General features: G+C 31.8%; 2 protein-coding genes across 5 annotated transcripts; both read right to left on the bottom strand.

Moving 5' to 3' along the window:
* Positions 1–484: 484 nt before the first annotated feature.
* Positions 485–4728, bottom strand: LOC108334496 (protein SOSEKI 3). Of its 4 annotated transcripts, none has more exons than XM_052870841.1 (7): positions 4447–4728; positions 4075–4349; positions 3911–3980; positions 3457–3572; positions 2484–3357; positions 947–1197; positions 485–836 (listed from the first exon to the last, which is right to left on the bottom strand). In XM_052870841.1, exons 2-7 carry the CDS (start codon positions 4262–4264, stop codon positions 811–813), a joined length of 1527 nt encoding a protein of 508 aa, XP_052726801.1. In that variant the 5' UTR covers positions 4265–4349; positions 4447–4728; the 3' UTR covers positions 485–810. The 4 variants fall into 4 exon arrangements, with proteins under 4 accessions (XP_052726801.1, XP_052726800.1, XP_052726802.1 ...); XM_052870840.1 differs by having other exon boundaries at positions 485–838; positions 948–1197; positions 4465–4728; XM_052870842.1 differs by having other exon boundaries at positions 4075–4411; positions 4572–4716.
* Positions 4729–14375: 9647 nt separating this feature from the next.
* Positions 14376–15642, bottom strand: LOC108333562 (uncharacterized). The gene is made up of 2 exons (XM_017569027.2): positions 15307–15642; positions 14376–15160 (listed from the first exon to the last, which is right to left on the bottom strand). Exons 1-2 carry the CDS (start codon positions 15358–15360, stop codon positions 14426–14428), a joined length of 789 nt encoding a protein of 262 aa, XP_017424516.1. The 5' UTR covers positions 15361–15642; the 3' UTR covers positions 14376–14425.
* Between the last annotated feature and the right edge of the window lie 1198 nt (positions 15643–16840).

The raw sequence follows: 16840 nt of genomic DNA, 5'->3' as shown, positions 1-16840 counted from the left end.
TCCAGAACACCAACATTATTTTGGTATAAAATAGTAACCTTAAGAATCTCATTACTTTTTGGGTTACAGCTTTTACTGTTACATCGAAATTCCATGTTTGAATTGCACTGTTATCAATCACAAATCTACATAATGTTCCAAAAACCAACCCCTACTTTAGCAAGCTTAAAGCCTTCATGTTTCTTTCTATAGGCTTCAAAGAGTTTACTTTTATAAGATTAAGAGCTAACTGTAAGGACTTCCCTAAAGAATTACACAAACATAGTGATTATTAACTTATTCTGAGAACACAATTCCATATTCTTCTGTAATTTTCTGACAGACATTTAATGTTTAATACAAGTGCATGTGTCAGGTTCAATCTCACATCTAACATTCAACATATTTGAAAACGACCATGCACTTTTTTGGTGTGGCAATTTTTAGCCTTGGAAGATGGAAACGCAAGCAAAGTAGCAGGCACTAACTTTAAGCAAACAAAAGCTGCAGGCCAAAATAATACCATATATATAAGTATGTGTAGTTACAAAAAAATGTGCAATCACTTGATTTCAGGTGGTGTCCCTATAAGATGTAATAGGAGACCATGGGACCACACCTTCACTATTAGCCCCCCCAATCCCCATGCACTCGATAATCTGTCACAACATTTTCACTTTGTTCATTTAGGGATACATCACATGGACCGACATAGATATACACCATCATGTTGCATTCAAACAAAAATTGTAAACTAGCAGTTTTTGCTAGCTGCCTAACATCTGTAACAAAAATATTTCAGAGCTGTGTCTCAAAATGGTTTGGACTGGATTATAACCCGAGCTCCAGAAGCAAGCCTGTTGAATTAAATCAAACTCATCAATCAATACCTGAAAACTATGAGAACAACCAAATGAAAAACCTTTAAAAGGAGATGGGTAGAAACAGAATAAAGACAACACTTAACTTTCTTCAATTTTGATCACCCTCTCCTCTTCTCTGAATGAGTCTACCCTCTTAGATTGCTTTCTCCCTGACCCTGATGAATTTTCAGTGATTCTTTTGCTGCTGCCATTAGATGGTGCTGAAGATATGTCTGAACCGTTGGCTCTATCCATGGAATTTCTTGATCCATCAGAAACAGGAGATATCATGCGTTTTGAATTTGCTGGGGATGATGATTCCTCAGTGTCTTGTGATTTCAACTCTGTAGATGTCCTGCATATTTGTTAAAGATGAGATACTGGCCAGGATGTGACGACTACTCAAAATCAATCACACCACTCTCAGACGTGAACTCACAAAGTTGGTCATTATGTTTTTTTTTAATAACTAGTTACTTTTTGCAGCATGTGATACAAGATGGTCTCCAAGCAAGGACCTCCTTTTGTAAGAAAGTAAGAGCATGTTCGTTAACATTAAAAGCTTAGAAAGGATTTTGTAAACTGCAATTTATATTGCAAGAGAAATGCTACTCGTTCCCATGGGGATTCTATCAACTCTGCTGCAAAATATATTATCAAATTAGGATGTTATCCCCAACATTTTTTCTGGCATACAAAACATAAAAGCCTTATTCTTCTTTATTATTCCATAGGTTCTTTTTTCTCAGAGTTAAGTGTTTCACATGATAGGAGACGGAATTAAAGAGTTGAAAACTAAAGAGAACCAAATCCTCCATTTGTCCAGTCTTTTTTTCTCTTTTACTTTTCTTTTCTCCTTCCCTTCTGTGGAAGGATGCTAGCTATTGGATGTTCTAATGATATCTATTTTATTTCAATAATGACTTTATTAAAAAGCAATGAAGGCCCTTCTTTTGTGCTTTTGAAGCCTCCCTTGAATCATCTTGCTGTACTATCTATCATAAATGTAGATCTAAGCAAGCATGTGAAAGCAGTACATACCATTAAATATTGTGTGTTTTGAAAACAAGTTTCGAAAATAAATAATTTCAGAAAAGTTTTACAATCTTTCACCTTGAACAAGTTCTGAACTGACAAAGTGATTAGAGTTGACAGATGATGCTCAATTGTTTTTTCATCCAAAAATTTGTTTGATGTTGTTTTGTATGTAATAGAGTGTAGTCAATGCATCTGAGTTTTGAATTGGTAATAATGATTAACTGGCATCTCAGAGGATCGTTTGTGTTTCTAACTACAATATCATTCGTTTAGTTTGGTTCAATCCGGACACTCAGTAACAAGCATTTTAACACCGGATTCAGGCATTTTCTATTTTTGTACTATGGCACAATCTATATGGTAATGTGGCCTAATCCAGCATTATTCAGTTTTGAAAGAATAATACAACAAAAATGGTCACTCCTCAAGCACTTACTTCCTCAGCGTTGAACAAGAGTTCTCCGAATTAATGACTAGTGTGTTCCATTTGCAACAAACCAAACAGCAATATGTGATAAACCATGATTTTGGGAATGGAAACAGTAACTCTACCTAATGCTAATTTGTCATGTTGCAAGAAATGAACTGAAAGCAAAAACCTACCTCTCAGCATTGTAAGAAGAAGAGTGTTTTAGAACAACATTATGTCCACCTTCTTCCTTCAGTACTTTAGACTCCACTACGCTCCCACTATAATATTCTTTGTCTTCCAATTTGAGGCCCATCACCTTCGTTTTCTCTGCTAGACAGTCAAATTCCCCAAACATAACAGAAGATGAGAACAATGGGGAGGGGAATTTGGAATTGGAAAACCTGGTCTTGTAAGAAGGAATAAGGCCAACACTATGATTTTTCACAGATATAGACCCGCATGAGATCAGTTGCATTAGTAGACTTGAGGCTTTCAGCCTTGCATTGGTTTGCATTCGAATACGCTCCTCTTCTAGGATCCTAAAGCTGTTCATTTTACTCACATCAGCTCTTATAAGGGACTCCAAAGTCTCAGTTTTCCCTCCAGAAGATGATGGACTAGAAGTTGAGGGGAGAGGAGAAATAGTATCCCTACCAATTTCAGAATTGTCTTTCACTTGAGTATCACTTATTTCATGGCATTCCTGATCCAATGACCCATCATCCTCGGTTGATACACCCCTGGTACACGTTTTCTGGGTTTCGGTTTTGCCAATATTTTCTTCTGTCTGAGTTGAAGCATCTGCCAATCCATCAGTCTTGTAGATTTTGTATTCTGTCAATGGTAAGCTAAGAGAATCACTTGTTCCAGCTCTAGACTGAGGAGAAACATCAGATGAACCGGCTTGTTGTCTTGGCGAAAGTTCATCATCTTCTTGGGAGTTTCTTGTATCTTTCTCATTCATGCTGGAAGAGGTGGAAGCCTCATCATGGCTCCTACAAGAAACAGGCTCTGGCAACTGCTTCAGGTTCTGTGTTTTCACATTGCTAGAAGGGTCAAAACGTTCTGCAAGGCGAAATCCACAATCATTATAAGATCTCAACAGGACCTAAGAAAACACACCATGATTCAGGCAAACAAAACATTGAAAATAACATTCTTAACCTGAATTTGATTCGTAAAATAGCTCAGAACCTTTGAGGACATACTCATTTCCATGAGCAGGTAGAATTAGATCGTCTTCACAGAGATCATGCCACACGAATCCGTTTTTGTAGCTTCTGAACAACATAATAAAACAAACATACATGGTGAAAATTAGATCATGGGGTGAAGCAACAACACAGCTCAACAATCTCGACCGCTTCATCCAACTAAAACAATGAACATTGGGAAAAGATACTCTCGATTTCTTCCATTACTATGCTTCCGAGAAAACAAATGAAATGAACATCACCCTGCGTTGACTTTCCCAAAATGCAGAAGAGAAACAAGGGACAAGAACAGACCCTACCAGTAAACTCTCGGCATTTATTCATTTTTCAAGCTCTCTTATTCTCAGCATACAAAATCAACACCAAGAGAAGATACTGATCAAGGAGTTAAATAACTTCCTCACCTCTTACAAGACCACGAATACAAAGAAGCCATGCCTCTACCTCTCAAAGCGTTTAGTCTCTCAATCACATCTGCACACAAAGAACCCCTCAAAAAACCACACCCCACAAACAAAAACAAAACAAAATCACATACTTTTCCGTTTTTCATATAAAATAAAAGTACCTCTCAGAAGCAACCCATCAGGGGATGAAAGAGGAACCTCCATGAAATGAGGATGTTCCAACTGCCTATTCCTGCAAAGATAGTAAACGACCGGCACCTTCCGATTCTGATAGTACTTTGGGGACTTTTCCGTCCACACTTTGGCCCTCTCTGGACTCAATTGTCGGAACTTTCTCATCCGTGCTTCCATTCCCACATTCACAATCTCGTCAAAATTCAAACTTTCTCCGCAACTTGCCTCTGGGTCCAATTATTAATTCTCTCCCACCATAAATCTTATTGAACCCGGAAAATCATCAGCAATAACAACCCAATAATTAAACAATAAAAGAAAGACCTGCGTAAAAAAGTAAGCAATAAAAAAGATCGTACAGGAATCTATGTGGTCACCATGGTTTGTTTAGTTGCAAATTATGAAAGGTCGCGCCTAGAAGAACGTGTAGTGTTACAAAATTCCAAGTGAAATACAATGAGAAGAAAATTGAAGAGAGAAATACTTGTGATGTATGAAATGGAGTGTGAAGTGAAGGATATAAAGCTTTTAGAGAGAGAGAGAGAGAGAGAGAGAGAGAGAGAAAGTTTGTACTAAGATTGAAACAGAGACAAGACGAGGAAGTGAAGTGAAGGTTACAGCTTACTTCCTGTTAATCTTTTGGCTGATTTGATGGACACATCCTTCTTATACTTACTTTTCCTTTTGCCTTTTTTTTATTTCTTAATCATTCATTCTCTTTTATTCCATGATTATATTCTGTTTATAAAAAACTTGTATGAATTGAATCTAGCTAACTAATCAAAATTGCTATATGTTTCAAGATTCCACGAGATTTATCAATGTACTTATCGATTGTGTACTAAAAAGAATTAGAATTTACGAGGATCAAGTTTCACCAATGAAATTCTCACATTAACAAGGACATTGGGTAGTAAAAAGTGAACTTAGATACTTACAAATCACTTGCTAAGATTTGAGATTAATGTAAAATATGAGTTACTTTCTCTGATTAATTAATTAATTAATTATTAGTGTTAGCTATAAATGGAAAATTTTGTATCACCAGTATTTTTGCCTCAGTGGTTCCTTTCAAGCCAGGTAAAAAGAATTTTCTGACAAATGTGAGTGTGAACAAGTTATTCATAATTCACTATATTTTATTTTAATCTAGTAAACATAAATTATGTTTCATTTATTAAAGCATTAAACTATTTTAAAATAATATAAATTTAATGTATATAATCTATATTAAAGAAATTTTTACTCCAACATTAATTTTTAAAAACATGTTTCAATCTAAAATAGAAAAATAATGTAATATTTAATGAAAGTTGTATAACTTTAATTTAGTTTCTCTTCTTATATAATGAGATAGTTATCTTAAAAATCTATTTGTGAATTGAAAGTTTCCTATTAAAGAAAATAAAAAAAGTTAACTGATGAACAAAAAAAAAGTCAGGTCTGTTAAACAACTCACGTACCAATGAATCTGCTAAGCAAATCTTTTTAAATATATAAAATTTAAAATGAAAATTTGCTTAAAAAGTTTTTTCTTTTTGCATTATACATTATATAAAATATGTAACTGTAATATAACTTAAATGATTAAGACTTAAACAATTAATTATAATTATTAAATTTAAGAAGATAATTTAATATATAATTTTTTTAATATATCATATTAAAAACATTAAATAAAAAATAGATTATTAAAATTACAAAAATATTCTCAATACAAAATGTTATAACTCACCCACTAAAATTTTGAAAATACCTAAAAAATGAATTCAGACCAAAAGGCCTAATTGACCAAGTTTACCAGACCTAATAGCACCCGCTCACATGATTCATGAGCCTCCGCCCTTGCACGGATCCAGACCAACATTAATGTCTCTGTGTGGGTTTGTTGGAAATATTGTCTCCATGAGAGTTTTTTTTTTTAACCAAAATTTTAGTTGAATATAATTTTAATTCTTAAATTTTATATAACTATAATTTGTTATTGTTTAAAATTTTAATACATTGTAATTTGTAAATTTTACATCTCTTTATTTAATTTGGGAGCATAATTTAAATTTATATATTCGGCCTCTTCTCCTCCTTCAGTATTTTCCATAATCCACTCAAGTTCAAATTTCTTTGACTAAAAATAAATGATTGGTGTGTATCCAAAGTCTGTGGCCGAAAAAAATGAAAATTTTAATTGTATTAATTTTTAATTGGAAAATAAATTTTAATAATAATTGTATTAATTTGTAATTGGATGAAATATGGTGACAACACACATAATAATAGAAATTTTTAATTAAATTATAGGTTTAGGTTTAGGTTTAGGTTTAATTTAAGCTGAATTTATATAATCAAGAAGGTGGAGATGTGGTACAACAAAAAATTTAAAGAAAACTTAAATATATATGATTTTATATGGCTATCATATCCAATCTATTAGGTTATGATTATTCATGAAATCTAATTCTTAAATATTATATAATAGGATCTTAGGATTTTATTATTTAAATTTAAATTTTAATTATTTTGATTAAATGCACTATATTTATTTATTTTTAAAATTTATAAACAAAAATGTATTAAAATCTTTGTATTTCTCTGTAATGACTGACATATTTCTAATTTAAATTTTTTCTCCTAATTAAAAATAAATTATATAATATCATAATATTAAATTTTCTGTGCAAATTTACTATTATGATTTTCATAAAAGTACGACGACAAATATAAAGTGTAATGCAATCAAACGGTAATAATCCTTCCAAAGTCATAAATGTAGGTTAATTATAATTAACAGACATATTCTATGTTTGGATAAAATAAACATTTTGTTTCATTTTTATTTTTCTAACTAAAAACTAAACCAAATATTTTTCAATTATTATGTTTAACGAGTTCAATTTTATACCCCACTTTAAACCAAAATTACTATTTGAGATTCTGTATAATTTTTTGAGGTTCTAAAAAGTATTTAAACAATATTTAAGTGCTTCGTTAAGTAATTTATTGGTCTATATAGTTGCACCAGTTTCTTAAATAAATTCCCATCATTTTAAAAATAACTTGTATGCCTTTGTAATTTCTTATAATTGCTATAAACACACCATATATATATATATATATATATATATATATATATATATATATATATATATATATATATATATATATATATATATATATATATATATATAATATGGGGCCAATATTATATTTTGAATGTGTGTCTCAAGATAAATGCGTAGCCATTTAAATTTATTAAGTAAACATTTTTTTTCTTCTAAAGTTGAACCACGTTAACCTTAACCTGCCTTGACACATTAATGTACAATAATTCTAGTACCAGGAGTTACAGTGTTTGTGAAATTAGTCTAGGATTTTTTATTATCTTTTTTTATTAACCAGGAAATATATACAAGAGTTATTCTAGTACTAAATTATTGTGTCAATGACATTTACTTTTAAAAGTGTTTAATTCTTAATAAACTGTTGATATTTTGTTGCAAGTTATAAGATTTTTAAAATTTCAGTAAAATTATAAGGATTATTTCATAAAATACTTTAACCTAAGTTTTTAAATGTTACTTTCGAGCTTATTCATTTATGCCAATAAAGTTACTAAACTTGGCCTTATCATATTTCATTTGGGGTATGAGACATGTGTATGTGTATATGTAAAAATAAAACATTATAATTGCATATAATTGTACTCTAGTGGGCAAGGTCATCTGAGTCAATTATCAGATCATAGAACATCTATTTTTGCATCATAACACTATTTTTGTGGTGCGGATTTGAAGATTTTAAAAGATAATTTGTAAGTATATTTATAAATATTTTTTTATCACTTATTATACTATCATACAAAGAACACGTGGGTGAGATCTGACATAACCAATTCTTTCCATTTCTTTGAGGGTAAGCAACCCATGTTAATGTTAGTTAGCCAAACATATGAATATCTGCAACAATGAAAGTTGGTGCAACTCTTGATGCTGAATGATCTGAGAATATTACAGAAAAAAGTGCAAAACTTATGGAAAAAAAGAAAAAGAAAGAATAAAGAAAGCAATGGAAACAAATTTTGACTGAGGGAATATAGTTGAGACACTTTTGTTTCATCTTCTCTTTGTGCTTTATTTCCTTTTAGTTTACGAAGATCTATGAAAAGTTGCACTAGTAACGAATTTTCATGAATATCGTGGGCCATTGTTTATGTTCTATAGCAAGCTTTCACTTTAGCTTCTCTTCCCTTACCTACTTTGTTCCTCTCTGTAGCTGCACAAGTACTGTCACCATTAAACACCGCCAAGTTAAGCTGCATGCTTTCACTTCACCATACTTCTTACCTTTTGAATTTCGAAATACCTATGAACATTAACCGTGAAGCACCCCAAAAAGTGAATGCTCTCACATTCAATCTCTGTTAAATTAAATCACTCTAAGAATGTAATCATATGTTACAAAGAAGGTTTAAAAGTTAAATTCTATATGTTTTGTCATCTAATTAACCAGACATTTGAAGAGGTGTTAGATCTGAAGTTAATTAATCAGACATTACTTTCGGGGTCTTGAAGAATTTTTTTGTAGTAAAAGGGTCATGTGAGTCTAGTGAAGTTCAGTTCTTTTGGTTCATCTTAATCGAACAAAATCTTTTAAAAGAAACTGGTTTTACTGTAGACATGTAAAAGGATAGGCTTCAGATTTCAGTAGTTAAACTCATGAAAAAGCCTGACGCAGACATTGTTTCCTAGTCCCTGCAAAAGATACCTCATCGTAGAAAGGAATATTTATTGTGACAACGAAAATGTCGGCCAAGGACATTGGTTTATGCATATAAGTATAGGAATGTTCAAAATTCTATATCGAGATAAAAAAATTAAAGGTCATTTTAATAATGTTTGATCTATTCTGTCATTAACTTCTAAAACTTTGTTTTTTCATCAACAATTGAACATTTATCACTGGGTTCTGCTTCTAGGTTGTACACTGACGGTTATCAAAATACAGTGGTACTGTAATGGTAATTATTCGTGTAAGGATGAAACGATGATGTTAATGTGTTGTTGCATATTCCTCTTCATTCTTTACTCAATTGTCGCTTTTTAGGTAATATTAGTACATCAGTAACAACGTACGGGTAACTGCCACAGCTGATCTCTTAAAAGTTCTTGCATTTTTCAACTTCACTAAACCAAACCTAGCTTTGAATTTCCTGCTTGCGTAGCATTAAATGTATTTGATATGTCAATGCCCAAATCATGAAGGCACAAAGTCCAGAAATTATTTCAGAGTGTCTTTGGTCATCAAATCCGTTGTATTAAACAGTATATTACAGGGTCGAAGTTTAAGGAGGTGGGGTTAACACAGAAAAACACATTAAAAAAATTCTTGTGACAATGATAATGTTCATTTCTATTTACAGAAAATTGATCTGTTGTTGCTTAGGTGAGAGACATTAAATGTTGTTACAGTGAGGGCCAAGTTGCAAGTAGAAAGTGCTGTAAGCATCAGACTAGTTGCCCACGTTCAAGGCAACTAAACCTACCAAGCAACATAGATAGGAACCTGATGGCTCGTGACAAGAAAATGGAGATGCTTCTTCCCTCCAACAAGGGTAAACTGATTAATTGCAATGCAACATTCACTGCATCTCAGAAAGCACCAACTTTTTCGCCATTTAAAGAAAATTCTATCTGCACAATATCTTTATACAACATTTTACAACTGTTCTAGACCACATATGCAGAGGATTTAGGCCTAGGATGGTGAAACAAATTAATGCCCTTCTTCACTTCCTTAGAGTTAATACCTTATTGCCTTATCCACAAGCACCAAATTTAATGCCACCGTCAAACATTTGATTCAATCTCATACAGAGGCACACTGCATGACAAGTTTGTTTGAAGAAAAGTCTCACAGAAATATAGTTTTTTCAGCTTCTCTGAATACAGCTCTTGAAGTGACGATAACTGCATTAATGGCACTTGGCCAAAAAAGAAGTCACATTTGGTTAATGATGAAAACAACATTTAAGGAAAAAAAAGATACGGAGTAGAATTTTAAATGCTTTTAAGACCGATTGAAGAAGAGTTCAATGAAAGAGGTTAAAAACTATGTTTTGAAAGGTCGAGTTTGAAGATTTAGTCTATGTTGAGCTTTATTCTACGATTGAGATGACAATTGTTACAAGTTGTATAAAATTATTTTTATTATAAAGTTAAGTTATTGTCGTTTGAATCTCCGATAAAGGTTTCCAAAATAGTTACGTAGGGTTTGAAATTTCTATGTTCTCGAACGAGGGAGGGAAACGAAGGAAAAAAACGTATTTTGTTCTACATCAGAGTTTAAAAGGAAGAAAAATCAGACATTATATCCATTTTCTCCCTCTTAAGCTTTTCATCGGATCGTTTTTTGTGAAATTAGGAACAACAAAACGGTTTGATAGAAACACCACTGCAAAAATATAACTATACACGTTACTTTTTTTGTATGATAATAGAAAATAACAAAATTATTTTATAATTATGAAAATAAATATAAATCATTTTAAATTTTTTATTATAAATAGTTATTTTAATTTAAAAACTTAATTAAATTTAAAAAATAATCTAATAAAAGAATGATTAAATTTAAAAAATGATAATTTAAAGAGTAAAATCCGTAAAGTGATTATTTTAATTTTAAAAAATAATTATTTAAAAGTAAAAGCGAATAAAAAGTTTAAACTAAAAAATAATTCTAGTATAAAGTATATATACAGTATAAATAATAAAAAAATATATAACATTTTTTTATAATTTAAAATTAACTTATAAAATTTTAAAAGTAATATTACATAAGAAGGTTATTACCAACTAACTCGTAAAAAAATTTCTTTCTCTGTTAAAAAGAATTCTGAAAAAAATGCCCTAACTAGAGAGGTGAACTCGAGAGATGGGGTCAGGGAGATGTGGTGTTGCGACGGTAGAAATGAGAAAGGGAAAGATGGGAGAGAAAACAAAATTAGGGTTTTTGATGAAAGGGGTAAAATCGGGATTTTAAAAGTAAGAATGGGCTGGAAGAAAAAAAGGAGTGCAGAAAAAACTGGCCATAGGGCTTTAATTTCCAGTTTGGAAGAGACTATATGGGTTGGGCCTTAAATTAGATGGGCAGCTATTTTTTTTTTCATCTTGTACCATGGTTTATCAGACTTTTTAAAATGTGAGCTTAACAATTTATCTTTAAGATAATACTCCTTATTAATTTGAATTTTAATATTAAAGTAGTTAAATATTAATTAATTTGATTCTTTTAACATTAGTGTGCGTGCGTCAATTAATTTAGTTTCTAGTGCCAGAATCCCGTTCAATTATTTAATGAGAATAGATAATAAATTAAAAATTAAATATATTTTTAGTTTTTATAGTTTATATAAAATCAAAATTCGTTTTCAACTTTAACAGAGTTTTTTTTCAAAAATTTAAAATTAAATAAATATAATCATTCTAATTTAATTAATTTGTTTAGGTGTTAAATAGTGTTTCATACAAATTTGAGCTATTTATCCATATAACATATTGAATTTCAAATATTAGTCTAAAATACTTAAAAAAAATTATCTTAAATTTTAAAGACCAAAATATATCAAAATTTAAAATAAAAGACGAATTTCAATTTTATATTTAAATTGAAAGACTAAATCTGTATTTAACTCATAAATTAATTAATATAAATTTTGAAGATTAAATTAATTATATTTGTATGTATGGATACGACGACTGTAATGGAGATGGAACTAAAAGCTCCATATAAAAATTATCCACAACTCCATTACTAAGTAAGCCTTAATGGGTTAAATTGACTGATGATTTTTAAAATAGACTATTTATGATTTTATGTAAATTTGAGTAGCAAGTTAAAAGTAGGCCTAAATTATTTCACCAATAAAGTTACAAATTAATGTTACAGCCTAGTTTATATTAAGCTTACATTACGCAAAACTTATTTACTAAATAGGTTAGGTAAAGCGTTTTTAAAAATATATTTTTATTTAAAATAATACATTTTTATATTATTTTTCAGTCTAATAAATTTAGTTTTGAGATTAATAATAACAAATCATCATTATATAAGCTTATATTATTATTATATTAAAATTACTAAAATATTTAAATTCATAAAATAAAAAAGAAAAATTTAAAGAGTTGCTTTAAAGTTAATTACATAGTAATATTGACTTCCCTTATTTAATAATTGAATATGTAGACCATGAAAGGCGTTTTGGAAGGCTCAGAAACAAATTGACTGAAGGTGGAACTCTGCCTAATGTTTTGGAAATTTTGGTTTATAAAATCAACCAAATATTAAAGCCTCCGCGTTCCCTGGAGTAACCTAACCTACACTACACTTCAATATGAGTGTTAACATGGGCCTGAAGATTGGGCCTCTGTTTGGACCTGGGTTTCTGAATGTCAAACTTAGGTCCAAGTTAGTTGTGTTTTTATGGCAGATTAGTTCTTCACTGATTGACCAAAGCCTGAAGGTTTGTGTAGTTTAGTGATGCATGAGTGGCGCCATTTGCGCCTTGCTTCACTGTCCACAATGTGCCTTAGCGCGTTTTTTCCATCTCTCCAAAGGATATATTGTCGCAACCCTTCAAATCATTGCTAGCTAGCTAGATTGAAAGTAACACATTCTTAATTTCTTTCTTTCCACTCAAAATCAAAAATCACAGGTCAAAATCCCCTTTTAAGCTCTTCAATATCGACAAAACAACATAACCTTAATACTATGTAACATACCACTAAAACTTACCTACACTGACAAGGGAAAACAGTATGTGAGCGCTTGATTATAGGGTTAAGAAAAAGAAAGAAAAATGGATGGAAGAATTCACAATTCCTTTTTCCATTTCAGGCACCTCAAAAATTCAACTCCACACAGTAGTAAAGTTTGTCCTGTGGCTGCACTTTTAAGACTCGGAATTGAGACTCTAACTACTTTATCTTCTTAGTGTGATTAATTGTAAGTTACGTTATGCTAAAATTAACTCTTAATCAATTTTTAGATGGTAATGCTAATAGTTTACACCCATTCCTTAGGCTGTAACAGTGTGGCCAAGACACCTCAGTAACATTGCGTTTTCTAGAAAGAGCATGCAGAATATTCTTATATTATGTTTTCGACCAGATTCATATTTTTCTGTCTTTTGTTTATGTATGTTTTTTTTATTTATATATAAAACTGTACATGTTTTACAAAATTAAAATGTAAGTGGTTCTATTTTAGAAAAGAGATGTAGCAAGAGAGAGGATGTGGCATGGGAAGAAAGTGAGGGACAAGGAACCTGCTGCTACATAAATAAGAAATGTTCTGAGACTGGTGTATAATTTAACCTTTTCTTTTGCCCACAATATAATTCAACCCCTTTTTTACACCATAATGCAGCATGTTACGTTTGTCTGCAGAATCTCTCTCTTTTTTCGACCCCAATTGCCATGCTTTCATTGAGCATGATAGTAGTCAACATTTTCTGCTCTTGTACAAAAGAAATATTTGTGAACTCAAATTGAGACTGTGGAAGCATGTAAGTTAAAACGAGTTTAGATGCCAAACACGGACTTAATTAATATAATGAAAAAGAGTATTTGGAAAAGCACAAGATTAGACCTGCATAATGATAACAACCCTAACAAAGGCTTAACATAATCATACACCACACCGGTAACAGATCCTGTGTTCCTAAATTTTGGGTCCACCCAACCCGACAAGCAGAACTCAAAAACCTTCCCTTTGGTCGTTGGACACACTCATCTCCACAATCCACCAACTCCACACCATTTCTCCTAACTGTTGATGTGATCTTACAGAGATCAATCAATCTCACTTCACACCCACACACACTCATACTAAATGCTTGTTGGACTACAGTATCTTTGTTACATGATAGTAATAATAGTAACAATTTAAAAGAAATCAAATAAAGGCCTCTGGGAAGCAAAAGTTGAATGTGAAGAGTTGAAAATGTCAAGGACAAATCTTCACCAAAGTAAAGCCAGCAAGCCTAAACCAAGCACTTCTTCACCATCCTTGTCTTCTCTCTCAATGAGTTAAATCCGGATAACTTGTGTTCCGTCCTAGAACAAGTGAACAATCACTGTACAGAAGCTAGATCAGTCGCGTACCAGCTTGTTACTCTTACCCTCTAATCCTAAAACTTGCGCGAATAAATATATATATATATATATATATATATATATATATATATATATATATATATATATATATATATATATATATATATATATATATATATATATATATAAATTAGAAACTAAATATGTGAATCTGACTTGTGGAAGTAAGTCAGTGAAGTACAAGCCTTTGGTACTTGGTCTCGGTGGGAGAATCAGAGCCATCACAGAAGACCCTTTTTCGACTAACCCTTCCGCAGTTGGATGTGGTGCTACCACCGTCAGTGTTAAGAAAGGAATCATGGTGGAGGAGTTGTGGTTGTGGTTGTGATTGTGGTTGTGATTGTGGTGGTGGTGAAGGTATGGTGACAGGGGGAATCTCAAAGGACTCAAGTGGTGGAGGAGGGTGTCTCCATTGGGGAAGAGGTCCTGCAAGGAGAAGGGTCTGAAGGAGAGGACCGGCTTTCATCACTGCTTGCAAGAGCTTACCCTTTTCTGGTAATGGTTTGTCTGGTGTTAGCTCAATCATGGATTGTGGTAACTGTGGTTGTAACTGGGGTTGATGTTGAGACAGATGGTCAATGACAGGAGAGGAAACAATGCTCTCTTCACAGTCTGATGACGAGAGGCCATTGTTGGAGTCAATTCCTCTCCTTGGCTCATCCTCAATGCTTGAAATTCCAGACACAGGAGCTGCTTGTTGTTGGTGTTGGAAAACTATCTTCTCCAAGAGTAGTCTCCGGCATTTCTCTTGCGCTTCATCTCTCTCTCTCGCGGTTTTGCCGAGGAGTTCCTTTAGGTTGAGTAGTTGTTCATCTCTCTTTCTGAGTTCTTCTTGCACTGCAGCCCTTGTCTGTTCAAGCTCCATAGTTGTGCATATGACAGACTGCCTCAGCTCCTCCATTGACTGTACCAATTGAATTAAACAAACAACGGGGAAAATCAGTGCTCAAATTCAAACAATTATCAGCCCCATTACGCTTGTTTGAAGACTAATACATTCAATAGAGGACTTTGAAAGGAAATAGTTAAAGGGTAAAAGAAAGCAGGTACCTTTCCCTGGAAGTAGTAAGCCCAAGATATAAGAGGGCTACGCTGGTTGTCCATGCTATGAAGTTCCCAATTTGGATAATTATATAAATATCTGGGTTTTGAAAGAGGAAAGGAAAATGGAGGGAAGAGAAAATGGGGAGAGTGTTGGGGGAGAGAGAGAGAATGTGTTAGGAGTGTTATGTGTGAAGGAGCAAGGTGTTTTATAAGTGGGTTGGATGTCACTGTTGAGTTTTGTGGGAAGAAATGCACATAAAAAGCCAAAAGGCAAAGAGAGGCAAAATCCTAGTAGCAGTGGGAGTGGTATTTTGATTTTCAATTGTATGTGTGTGATGGGAGAAAGGGAAAGGGATGGTAGTAGTGCCGGGAAGAAAAAAGAATCAGTAAAAGCGGGAACAGGAAGCCAGTATCTGAGACACGTCCTCTTCACGTCTATTACTTTGCTCTTCTAGCCATTTTGCAGTCTATTTGGTAACAAAAAATGTTTGAAAGTGACCGTAGTAACCGTGGAAAACAACCATTGAATTTACAATAATAATAACCACAATGAAGATGACATTTAACTTAGGAAAACCAATTATACTCGAATGATGTCTTTTTCCCTTTCAAAAACGAAATTTGCGTAAAACTACAGCTCTCGCGAAATGTTCTAGAGTTGTAATAAATTCAGGCTGAGTCGATTGGTAACACTCATTCATATCTCCAGGACGACAACATTTATATCGCATCTCCAATTTATTACTCATCACAATACCCAAAACATTCAATCTTCATCCTCGTCGTATTTAATTATTTCCAACACACTCATTTTAAAATCTAATAATACTTGATTTATCGAATTTATCAGATTAAATTTACTTCTACCAGTTACATTTATCAGATAACTTAAAATCATAATTTTAACATTTTTTTCGTAATAAAATGTTACTTATCAGATTCAAAATGCGAGTTGAAACAAATCTATGTAGTTTTGAAATTAGATAAAAAGTACACTAAATTTTATTATTAAATTTCTTTTAGAGTAAAGTATTTAAAAATAAACTACTTTACTTGAAATTTAATTTTAACCAATTTTTTTTTCATAATAACTTATTTTATCAAAATCAATTTTATAAGTATTGATCCATATGTATATTTAGTTTTATTTTTCAAATTATGTAATTAAATTTAATCTCTGTGAAGATCATCATGTAATAATATCATTATCTATTTTTCCTTTTAAGGTATCCTCTTAGTCAATATGTATAGTAACTGATATTTAACACCACTAATAAAAAATCACTAGACAATTAGTATATCAGTATTTTAATTAACTAAAAATGTTAATATATATTATTGTATCATTAAAATGAGTTGTAAGTTGTTAAGTGTAGTGGATGTGAAAATACCTCCCCATCTAAAAATGTAATAACATGTAATGTCTTTTATATTCTAAAATGGAAACTCCTTCAAATTTTCAATAATTTTTTTACCCTAAATCCATGTACAATGTTACTGATTTTGCATATATGATCGTAAAGTTTTGTTTTGCTTGACT

Source organism: Vigna angularis, chromosome 11 (assembly GCF_016808095.1).
Source record: "Vigna angularis cultivar LongXiaoDou No.4 chromosome 11, ASM1680809v1, whole genome shotgun sequence".
Classification (NCBI taxonomy): Eukaryota; Viridiplantae; Streptophyta; class Magnoliopsida; order Fabales; family Fabaceae; genus Vigna; species Vigna angularis.
This window is presented reverse-complemented; position numbering and strand designations above follow the sequence as displayed.